Source organism: Cuculus canorus, chromosome 2 (genome assembly GCF_017976375.1).
Source record: "Cuculus canorus isolate bCucCan1 chromosome 2, bCucCan1.pri, whole genome shotgun sequence".
Lineage (NCBI taxonomy): Eukaryota > Metazoa > Chordata > Aves > Cuculiformes > Cuculidae > Cuculus > Cuculus canorus.
The window spans coordinates 157,589,024-157,601,108 of NC_071402.1; the positions used below are offsets into that span (position 1 = coordinate 157,589,024).

The 12,085-nt window shown below is 43.2% G+C and overlaps 1 protein-coding gene across 1 annotated transcript in view; it reads left to right on the forward strand.

Moving 5' to 3' along the window:
- LOC104056965 (vasoactive intestinal polypeptide receptor) overlaps positions 1–11,839 on the forward strand; it is a 110,903-nt gene extending 99,064 nt beyond the window's left edge. Inside the window, exons 10-13 of the mRNA XM_054059770.1 lie at positions 86–177; positions 5,083–5,212; positions 5,691–5,732; positions 7,177–11,839. Coding sequence (XP_053915745.1) covers positions 86–177; positions 5,083–5,212; positions 5,691–5,732; positions 7,177–7,368 — 456 coding nt within the window. The 3' untranslated portion in view covers positions 7,369–11,839. The remainder of the gene's footprint in view (positions 1–85; positions 178–5,082; positions 5,213–5,690; positions 5,733–7,176) is intronic.
- Positions 11,840–12,085: the final 246 nt, after the last annotated feature.

Consider the following 12,085-nt stretch of genomic DNA (forward strand, 5'->3'; position numbering starts at 1 on the left):
ACCTCTAGTGATCATCTCTTTTCGCTGGACAAAAATACTAATTTTTATATTTCTCTCTCTGTTTCCTTTCTACTTGTCCCAACAGGTGAACTTTATTCTCTTCATTTGCATCATCCGTATCTTAGTCCAGAAGTTGCATTCCCCAGATGTAGGACACAATGAAACCAGCCAATATTCGTAAGTCCTAGACTTTTTTAACTGTTACATGGTTTGGGGGAAACCTCATTGGCTGTTGGTTCAGTATCACATCCGTCTGCACTGACGGAAATCAAATATGTGTTAATTGATGAAAGCTGATCAGAAATCAGGAAATGGAGCACTTGCTAAAATGACTGGTTATGTTCCGTGTCAGTTTGAACAGAGAGGCAAGAAGGCTTTCTCCTGGGCTTAATGACAAAGGAGTGAGAAGAAAGTAACAGAAATGATCATGAAACAAAATAAGATTTTTTCTTTATATAATAAATATTTATTGGATTCTGAAGGTGGAGAGACTCTTACAGAGAACCAAGAGTAGTTGTTCCCAGTATCAGGCTTTTATTTCTGAACTAGTTACCCTGAGCTCCCTTTTTACAAAGAAGGAGAGATCTATAAAATTAGTAAATTCAGTATAATATACATCAAATTTTGTCGTCTTAAAGAAGACCCCTAAACTAGGTTGGATTAATTCAATGTATTTCTCTTCACTGTTAAGAAGCAGCATCTTCTCAGAATTTTTGCTTATCATAATGCATTCATTGCAGCAATATAAGATTGACCTAAATGGGGCTTTTTATAATGGACAACATTCAAGTGAGACCAGCATCTGTCTCAGCTGAGACTGGTCTTAACAACAGTATTTTAAGAGTGTGAGAAATCAGTCTTACCTGCATGGGTTTATTCTGGCTTCAAAGCAAATGAAAGTTCAGACCAGATTATTTTTCACTCTTCCCACTGTCCTGGCTCACATTTCATCCATCCTGGATATTTCTTGAATGTTTCCTAGAAAGGAACTGAAAAGAAAAATGTTTAGTGTCTACATGGTCACAGTTCGTAAATCTTTGTCTTTGGAGGGAGCTGGGCACTGTTGTACCCTGAAGAATCTGAGTTAAATTCTTCTGCAGATGGAAGACTATATCAATATGATCCTTAAATACTGACTAGCCATGACACTGAATCTTTCTCTCTGATTACAGTAAACTATGTATTTCATCTACCTCAAGAGATTCTCAGATTTATGAAAGGAAATTCCATTCTTTGACCTTAATTTCTCTCTGCAGCAGCCAGAACAAATTACCTCTTTTTCTATCATCATAACACAACAACATTACCAGCTCCTGTGCTTTCTGTCACCTCTCTTTATGTATTTCCAATTGTGCATTGTATCTTTGTACCCACAGGATTGCAACAGCTTTGGCCAGGTACATAGATTAAATCAGCATATTGAATTATGTTCTAGCACTAAGCAGCAGGCTGGAGCAGTTGGCTCCCTTTCATCTCAGTAGAAGCGCTGCCAATGTGCACGGGAAGGGTTATGCCCAGATTACCTCTGGGGTCATGCTGAGTTTAGGTTCAGGGCTTTTTACTTTACATTTTCCGATGAAGTGGAAGCTGCCAGGAAAGCTCTCTTTGCCCTGTAAACAAATGTAGCATGTCAGGGCAGTAAGTAACACAGACTTCCCCGCACTGACCTGCCAAACAGAATATCGCTGAAGTACAAATGATCTTCACACCTTCAGTTCCTCACCTTCCTCCTCCATCTGGAAAAACATCTCAGTTCCATTACGGCGTGAATCATGTATAGGTGTCCAAGCCATATGAGATGCTTTAGGACATTTGAGATACTTGCCTGGACCTGCCATATAGGACCCAGGATCCATGGGAGACTTGTAGCCTTACCCAGCCACAGCTGGCCATCAGCCAGATTTCTCTGGGGCATTTGGAATTCTTCGTTAACTGTATTGACTGCAGTGGGACATGACACACCACACTTTCATATGGAGATGAGTATTAAGTGTCCTCGTCTGAAGGTTGGATCTCACCAAGAGGAGTTCTCAGTGTGGTTGTAAGATTTAATGTCTAGACAGCTGTAGAGACACCTGGGGTCCAGACCCAGACCCTTTTACAAATGTCATTAGGCATATGATCTGCAATTTTAGGTGCCCAGATCCTTTTACATTTCATTCTCTTATCACCAGAAATGCTGCTAGCTTCAGTGGTTTGGCCTGCATGACCCAAGAGGTCTTAGCAAAAAACTGCTACTAGTGATATGTGTGGATTTCTCCTGCCAAACCTGAAATCAGTATGTTTTAAACTAACAACATTGGAGATCTCTCGTTTGCATTTCTCCCTCCTTCTCTTGTTTACTTTATATTGTCTATTTTATACAAAAAATAACATGTTGACATGTTGACAGTATTGTTCAATTCCAACCGTTTTTAGTTTAGCTGCAGGCTAGAAGTTCAGGTGCACTGCTGACTCACTCATTAGTGCTACAGAAAGCGAACTGGGCTTTTATGTATTGGAAGCTGTGCAAAAAAGCTCCCAAAACAGCTTTCTGGAAATAAGAGAGAGATGTGCAAGAATGCACGGAAATCTTGAGCAAAACTCAAAAACTCTCTTTCTATTCCATGCATGTTCATAGATCAATATTACCATCAAAGTTTTCTGAGTAACTTTTCCATTATGCATTCAAAGAGCATGACTGAAATGTTGGTTCACTCTTACCCACTCCCAAGGAGAGGAGTAGGTTCAGTGCAGGCTGGTGGGGATGTGTTTTCCCTATATTACCTGTCACCTTGTATATTTGTCAGAGAGAGTAAGTCTAGGAAGTACACCTTGTGCTGGGAGTTGAAATAATGAGTTTTTTGAGAACCCATGGCTTCCAGTAGAGAGCTTTAAACAGCTTTGGACAATCTCCCCAGTTCTGACTCCTGCACAGCCAGACTTTATCCTCCTGGGAGGAATTACATCATGACTGGGGAAGATGATTTTCCTCATTGCAGTGTTTAGTGGGGGGAGTCTTTTAAATATCACAAGGCTAGATCATAGGACCCTTGACTTGAAGACAAACTGAGATCATAGAACCATTAAGGGTGGAAAAGACCTCTAAGGTCATCCAGCCCAACCATCAGGTCACCACTGCCCTGGGCAGATCTAACACATCTCTCAGTATTCTGGGGAAGCTCAGTGCTTAGGAGCAAGAAAGTGGTTTGAGGTGTTGTGCAAACTGGAGGAAGAGGATCTTAAGGTTAGGCATTTATGCCTTGTCCATTGCCACAGACCAGCCAGGAGGGAAAAATGCTATAACTGAGGCTCTGATGTTGTCTGCAATGATGATAAAAGTTTCGAATCCACTAGAGGTTGCAAATAGCCTCTATGAATATAGTACATGATGGTGGCATTGCATTGATCTCCTGTAGGCTGACTTTTTCCTGAAAGATTGCATAGAGAGAAGAGATCCCTGCAAAGTCAGTATTAATATTCACTGAACTGTGATCCACTTGAAAAAAATGCCTTACTTTCTTGTATGTCAGGAGCTGGAAGAATTTGGGCTAGATCATACTAGTGTGGGTCGCATTGACCAGAGCTGTTTATGATAGAGAGGAACATGGTACCCTGATGGTCACCAATGCCACTGATGGTTTTCTGGCAGAGCGAGACATCCAAAAGGACTCAGAATTTGGAACTGCTCACTATAAGCAGGGATATTCCCACTAGTAAGGGATATGGTAGTAAAGGCAAATTCCTCAGCTTCCTGCAGGCACTCATTTTGCTTACAATGAATTGCGGCCAGGTGCTTTTCAGCCACCAGGTATTCCCTTGGGAGCCACAGCCTCCAACAACAGCCTTATAGTCAAACTGTGTTTTGGCAAGGCCCAAGGAAAGCTGGAAGGGTCTGGTGGGAGACAGAGTGATGAGCAACATCTGCATAGAGCTGGCACATCAGCTTTCCCAGTAGACTTAGGCAGATGGCAAATAAATTAAGATGGTCTGGGGGGACTGAGTCTGGTGGGACTTTGAAGGTGAAGGGTTTGCAGATGGAAGAATGCATGTTTCCAACATCCCAGCTTTAGCTTCAATTCCTTCAGAAGCCTCTGGGAGAGGGGAACACAAAAGCCAAAACCCCCATAAGCATCCTTAAGTCCTTGATTTAATTTTATTTCTGTCAGCTATATTTTAACAATGATTAGGTTTAATAAGTTATCATCTCTTCCTAATTGGACCTCTGATTACCCAGCCTGATGCCATTAAGCACTAATACTGTTCATCTCCCTCCTTTGGAGACATTCATTGTGCGATAGCCTGTCATTATTCTGAGCTAAACATACCATTTCTCTCCCAGAAGCTGTAATTTTCAGAACTCCCAAGCAAACAAAGACAGCGCTAGATGATGATTTAACTTGTAGAGATGAAAAAAGAACTCCAGTGGGAGGGGAAGAAGAGAGAAGGGAGAAAGAAATACCTCCATTGAAGTTCCTGGGAATAAAGATGTAACATTTTATGCTGTCACCACATCTGAAATCACCAGCCATCTGCAGTGTTCTGGCCAAGAAGAAATAATTTAGCTTTGATCACTCTCCCTCAGGTGGAGGCACCTATATATTTCTATGAAAGCTGTTAACAAGGAGGAAAGCAAGGTTGTAGAAATGATCCTAGCAAGGTACTTAGTGTGAATTGACCATGCCAGGCCAAGGGTCAGGATCATATGTTGCTGCATCCCAGCCCAGGTCATCAGAGGGATTCTGGGGAGGTTAAGCTGCGAGGAGCTATCTCAACTCCCTCCCTTTACCTGTGTCCCAGGCACATCTTCCCTCTGGATGAGGGCAGCCTCCTTGTGTTGCCTCACTCAAGGCGGCTGTGGAAAGGCTGAATGTTCCCAGGACCTCGGGGTAAGTGGCCCATACCACATCCCCTAAAGGCAAACAAAGTTACTTAATATGCACGATACCAGCTGCACATCATGATCCAAGTAATCAGCAAATATGTACTACAGCAAATTGAAGTTTCAGGCTTGCATAGAGCTCAGCTGCAGGATTTCTCATCAGCTTACCCTTTAGCTCCTCTTCCCTCTCTCATTATGACTCATGTTTGTCTTTCCAACAGGAGGCTGGCCAAGTCCACCTTGCTGCTGATCCCTCTCTTTGGCATTCACTACATCATGTTTGCGTTTTTCCCTGACAATTTCAAAGCAGAAGTTAAGCTGGTCTTTGAGCTTGTGGTTGGGTCATTCCAGGTAAGCCACCCTTTGGGCCACCACTCAGTCACCAGGTCTGCTGGCAGGGAGAAGTGAAAGAAACATGACAAGATGTTTCTAAGGGGGCATTAGTAGTCCCTGAGCTGTGTGTCCTTTCTCCAGGGCTGCAGTGAGTGGGCAGTAATCTAGGGGAATATCACAGAATCACAAAATCATTTAGGATTTTAAGATCATTGACTCCTCCTGCCAAGGCCCCCACTAAACCGTGTCCTGAAGTGCCACATTGACACATCTTTGAAATACCTCCAATAATGGTGACTTCACCACTGCTCTGGGCAGCCTGTTCCAATGCTTGACAACCCATTTAGTGAAGTAATATTTCCTAATATGCAATCTAAACCTCCCCTGGAGCAACTTGAGGCCATTTCCTCTTGTCCTGTCACTTGTTACTTGGGAAAAGAGACCAACATCATATCAACTATGAGGAGCTAAAAGCTTGTTCTTTCCTTTCCCCTAGGGATTTGTGGTGGCTGTTCTGTACTGTTTTCTCAATGGGGAGGTAAGATCAACAATAATTTACAGTTGATGTTTGCAGCCAAGGCTTGTGGAGAGGGAATTGAGAAGTGTCCTATTCTTGATGTTACCATTTTGGCAGGAAGCTTCCATGTCAAACCACTCACTTAAGGAAAACAACTCAACCATTTGCCTGACAGTTTCCAACACAATTAATAAACATATTAAGACTTCTGTGAAGACTGCAGTATTTCTGCTGCTGAGTTTATCCTTTACTCATGAGACAGCATCAGCAGAACTCGCATATGACCTTGCACAAACCCTGATCTGAAGGGACCACCTTCAGCAGGGAAGGATAAAGCCCATCTCCTAAGCCCTACTCATGCTTAGTGCCCGCTGCCAAGATGGAGGCTCATTAGTGCAGTGATATTTTTGGACCGTGCTTCTTCTGCCTGTAAGAAATTCAGCAGAGACTGATTAAACCTGTACTGCGAAGGCTACCAAGTAGGTGTGAGCAGCTAAAAACTTGGAGCTGCTCTCAGCTGGAGAGCTTTCAATAAGCTGAGCACAGACAAGAAAGAAGCAGCTGTGATCTGGGTTTGTGTTCCAGCTTCCTGGGGAGAGGCAGAGTGTCCAGAATCGTAATATATTCTCTTACAGCTCTGATGCTGCTTTCAGCTATGCCGATGCCATGTGTACATCACGCAGCAGCATGCAGAGCAGATAGCCCAGCTCCAGCAGAGACCTTTGTCAGTAAGCTTGCACAGAGCAGGACAGAAAACACTCAAACTCGTTAATGATCCAAACTGACGTAGGCATTGACATGACTTGTTAGGCACAGACCACTGCCAGGTAAATATGATTCTACCTTACGTGCATTAATCTTGCCTTTCCCACGTTTCCAGTCCTACAGTTTGCATCCTGGTGGTGTACTGTTTCTGTGTTTGCTGATCCCAGAGACCCTCAGGCACAGCTGTTTCATCTAATTCATACTGGGAGGCTGCAGGAGCGGACAGGGATGGTGGCCAGCTTTGTTCAGGATTAAAATCTGGACAGTTTAAACTAATGTATGTAAACTCTCTGAGCAGGAATCAGTAGCTTCTATCAAAAAAAAGCACAGCTGTATTGACAGCTTTCTAAAGAAGCTATAGTTAAATAATTTGTGTTTGGGCAAAAAACAGGGCAGTAAAAAGAAAATCTTAGTCATAATTCCAAAGCATGGAATATGCTGCCATTAAAGTTAAGCAGTCTGGCACCTTCGCTGTATCAGATAAGTGGTTCCTTTCTGGCTGAAGCTCAGGGATTTCTGTGCTAGTAGTACACTATTTCTTCTATGTGGCTAAAAATTCTAACCAGGTTGAGTTTAATGACCTTCATAAAATAATTCTTGGCCCAGTGGTAGGTGGATCACCCATTGCTACACTCACAAACAAGTCAGAGGAAAGGAAAGTCCTCCCCTCCACTGATTTGCTTGTCTTTTCACCACCTAGGTCCAAGCTGAACTCAAGAGAAAGTGGCGGAGGTGGCATCTGGAGCGGTTCCTGGGCTCAGACATGAAGTATCACCACCCTTCTTTAGGCAGCAATGGCACAAACTTCAGCACCCAGATCTCCATGCTGACCAAGTGCTCACCAAAGACACGCCGGTGCTCTGGCTTCCAGGCTGAATTTTCTCTGGTGTGATGAAGAATCGTGCTCTGAGCACTGAGCATCCAAGAGAGAAACTGAGAGACAGAAGGATCCCCAGGAATCAGCGATGCGATGACAAACCCTTGTGAAATGACATGCTTCACATGAGCCAACAGAGGACACAAAACTGGAAAAGCCACTGGCATCCAGAACAAGATCAGACAAGCCAAGAGGCAGAGAAATACTTTTCCTCTCCCTCTTTTCAGACTTCTCACTCTTAAGTCTCAAGCTCTCAGGGGTTGATAACTCTGAGTAAAGATCTCAGTCACCTGAGGAGAGCCTGGCAGAACCTGATGTGTCATAAATAATGAAGTATGGGGCGTAAGGGAGGGGAGACCCTGAATCCTCGGTGGCTTTACCAGAACCGGCATCTCTGAAACACATAAATTGCACTTTTTCAAAAATGAGCCAGTAAAGGAGAGAGGAAGGCAAGAAGCAGGAAATAAAATGCCAAACATACGAATGTGCCAAAAGACCTGTTGATAAGAGGTGTTGATAAGGCACCGAAGACAGAGTCAGGGACACATAGGGGAAGGAACAGGAGGAACATGAGCAGGAAGGGGAGAGGCCAGCGCACAGCCCTTTCCTCTGCATTTTGCATGTGTGAAGACAAAGCTGCAACACCAGGAAAGCCCTTGGAGGACACCCTAGTGCTGCAGTGTGCTCTGCTAATTGCCCACCATCCTTGTAAGCAAAAGCTTTCCAAGCACCCTTGGGTGCCACCTGGAAAAGCAGGTTGCTGAGAAGGAACAGCGTGAATGCCCTTCTCTGCTCTATGTCCATGACATCATGTTCTATTTGATTGTTTTTAATTAATAGAAAATTCAATTTGCATGTATAAAAAACAGGTACAGATGCCAAAAGTGGAGCATGACCGTGTTTTTCATTCTTTTTAAGTTCAACCATAGATCTTGGTGCATTAACACACCCAGGATCGTTAGGGATGAGGGGAAAACAATTGGTCTGTAATTCGTTTGCACTTGCTTAGCAAACACTCCAGGAAAGGGAGATGTAGAACCCTGTAATCCTTATTTGAATCAGACCCACCATAAGGAGTCACTTTCCAGGTGAAAAAATTAGCATCACAGCAGCAAGCAGAATTGCTCTTAGCTCTTTAAGACGTGCATGTGTATTTTATCTCTTTTCCAACGGCCTAATAGTTTCCATATAGGGAATTTGAAGAACGCACACGGATCCTATTAAAACCAAGGCAATAGTTATTGTTTTAATTTCTTTTCTTGGCAAAAGGGCAAAGGAGAAGGGTGAAACCAAGTCTTACTCAGACATGCCAGGCTGGCCACTTGCAGGGCATGACGTGCAGCTCACACGCTGGGTACTGGGTACTGCATTTGAGACAATCCCCACAATCCCAAACTCGCTCAGAAGATAAAAAACACAAGGATGTGGATGTTCACATCAGTATCCCACCCACCTGCATGGAATGGAATTGCATCAATTTTACATCAGACATGGGAAATCCCTGCCCAGCTCAGGTATACACTTAGTAATTGGGCTGTGTCATCATAACTTGTGATAACACTGTCCTCGTGAGGGAGAATCTGGGTCACCGGTTCACGTACATGGAAAGGAAGGTGGACTTCTCTTTCAGAGATCTCAACCATCAGGTACTAACATCACTTATTTATCTTCAGAATGAAGTATAGTTCACTGAATGGAAGCATTTTTAACTTTGTGCATTCGTTTGGGGTTTTTTTTTTCTTCCTTTAAGCATCCATGATTCACTGCCAACAAACCACACTGAGCCCAGGAGGAGAGCTGCAGATCTGGACAACCAATTCCTTTTTCAGTTATGAGAGGGTGGTTGTCCATGCTGTACCCTCCCCAGAACTATGCCTGTTATCCTCTCAGCTCAGTGCTTCCAAAGTCTCCACATGCAGGAGTGAGAACAGCATAAAGGACTGATCAGTAAGCATCATGAGATGTTCTGATACAACGACCCTGGAGGGTAGACATACACCTATGACTTCCCCGTGAGCTAGCTCAGATGCTGCCACAGTGTAACCATGGCTACCCAGCCCCCAAAACCGAAGAGGACAGGTTGATATTTGTGGAGGTAATTATTATGAGATCCATGGTCCTAGAATTAAAGTGCTGACATGGCCCCAGGCTAGCCAGGTTCAAACAATCTTTGCTATGGCTACGCTACATTGAAACCATATCATTAGCAGTTAGAATCCAACACTGACATGCCAAAATCTTCTCTTAGCAGCTCTTTTAATTTCCAAAGTCCAGAGAAACAAAGAGGATGCTTAAAATGTCCCTGTATTGTTTGCAGTGAAGCCCATAAGCCCTGACCCCAGGAACAAGGTCCTCAGAGGCAAGGATTCTCTTTTTGTTTGGTGCTGGTGCTAATGAGTGCTTTCAAGCCAAGACTAAGACCCATACAGAAGAAAATAGAGAAGTCCCACCAGTATATTCTCCTGCCTGATTCAAAACAAGTATTTGCAGTTCACCAGGTGAATGACTAGCTGCAAGTAAGCTCAGACAAAGCAAGGGCAAGCTCTTTCTCAGCTTCCAAGCTGTTCCACTTGGTGTAAAATGCTTCTTCTCACTGGGTCAGAATTTGGAAGCAACATCAATCTGATAAAGATTTGATTCAATAAGCTGCAAAGCCATTCACCCTCTTCATCAGACACCGTAGCTATCTATGCCCTGCAAAACTGATGGGCTGCAGAGGAGCACTGCCCAATCTTGTTAATGTTTCCACTGAGGTGCCTAAGATGTGAACTTTAAGCCCAGATCCCAGACAAGTTTGGGATCCCAGAAAAGTTTGAACACAGAGCTGTTGAGCATAAGTGATGCACCGTTAACAGCAACCTCTGTTGTGAGGGTGAGAAGCCTTCCCATCTGTTTTTGCTCCTTGCTGGATTAGATAGTCAATGTCTGTAAGCCATGAGCAGCGAGACACTTTGTTTATTTTCATTCTATTGTTCTTCACTTTCCATCTCCCTGAGCCTCAACTTCATTTGCAGGAGGACCTTCTGCTTTGTATTTACAGCTTCACTTCCATTTCAGCCCTTTTCTAACCTGTGCCAGCATTAACCATACACGAAAAGCAGCAGGAATAGGCTCACTTTTTGGAGACCCAAAAGGGAAAAATTTGGCTATTTTTTACCCAGGCCACAGGGCTTTCTGTAGCCCTTAAGCTGCACCACCAATTATTCTGCACAGGAATCTTAAAACAGGACATTAAACTGAGGGGCTGTTTCAGAAAACACTGACTACATTAACATGCCAGGAACAGTGCCCTCAGGCATCACCGAACATCCATCGACATCATCATTATGCCATCAAGGGTCTTTGAGAGATTAAATCAATGTGCTGAATATACCTGCTGTGACAGGCATGACAATATTAGTGATGCAGGCTGTGCAGAGCTGCCAGCCCAGCTGTGTTGGCCTCATATTTCAGGAGAATAGAAGAGTCAGTGGTGAAATCAGAGCTTTTTCACTCTTTTCACATCAAGTGAATGATGACATTCGGATCAGGTCCTCATTTAAGCAGCTTAAGTGCAGGAATTTGGCCCGAAAGCTTGGCTTCTTCTACCCTGTTTTTCATCCACCTCGTCAGTAAATACGACTTCAAGGACTTCAATGCAGTCCCAAATGACAGCCTGAACTCTGTTGTCCTGAACCCATGCAGAATACAGGATGCAGTGCTCAGAGCTGCTGCTGTTGCTCTTTATCGGGGGGTGAAGGGACAGGGTGAGGGTAATGGTTTTAAGCTGAAAGAGGGGAGATTTAGTTTGGATATTAAGAAGGATTTTTTTACTGTAAGGGTGATGAGGCAGTGGCACGGGTTGTCCAGAGAAGTCATGAATACCCCATTCCTGGAGATAGTCAAGGCCAGGTTGGATAAGGCGTTAAGCAACTTGAAGCAGTGGAAGGTGTCCCTGCCCAAGGCAGGGGGGTTGGAGCTGAGTGACCTTTGAGGTCCCTTCCAAGCCAAACTATTGCATGATTCTTTGATGCTATGAAAGCATCTGTCTGACCCCCTTAACTCTGATGTAAGACAGAAATGACTCCAGCGAAGGCAACTGTGTAAATTTTCTGCAAAATAAGAGTCATATCTGGATATGTTGGGCTCTTAGATATGTTTGAGGATCATTAATTGAGACTCAAAATCTATAAAGAAATCAAGACAAATTCTGATCCTGCTTGCACCAATTAGTTCACTTCAGCGACTCCTGAAATACAGCAGCAGGAAAATGAAATTTACCTTTAAAGTAATTCCTCTGTCTTCAGCCTGGAACTGTTTGCTCCCTTTTTGTACCTGAGCAACATTTAACACCTCATGTTAATTAGTTACTCTATTTCAGTGATTATTAAACAATTATTAATAAGGACGGAACAATTAAAATACAAAAATGAATTTATTTTCTCAAGGTCTAGAGCTACAGGGTTCAATGCTAACATCACACTACAGAGATTTCTATTCATCTGGGACTTGTTCTGTGAGCCTCTCATAAGCAACAAGAAATGAGACAGTGACTGTGTTTAGGGTTTAAAAAAGAGCAGTAAAGGAGTTCTAGGCTCTTTTAAAATTTTAGGCATTAACTTGAAACTATATTTTAAAATCAGGTATATATGCAGCATCATCATTACTGTATTTATGGAATGAAAAAGGCATCCAAAAAAAGCCCAGGAGGCAAAACATCTGATTTATTTTATTTTGCTTTGTTTTATTTTTT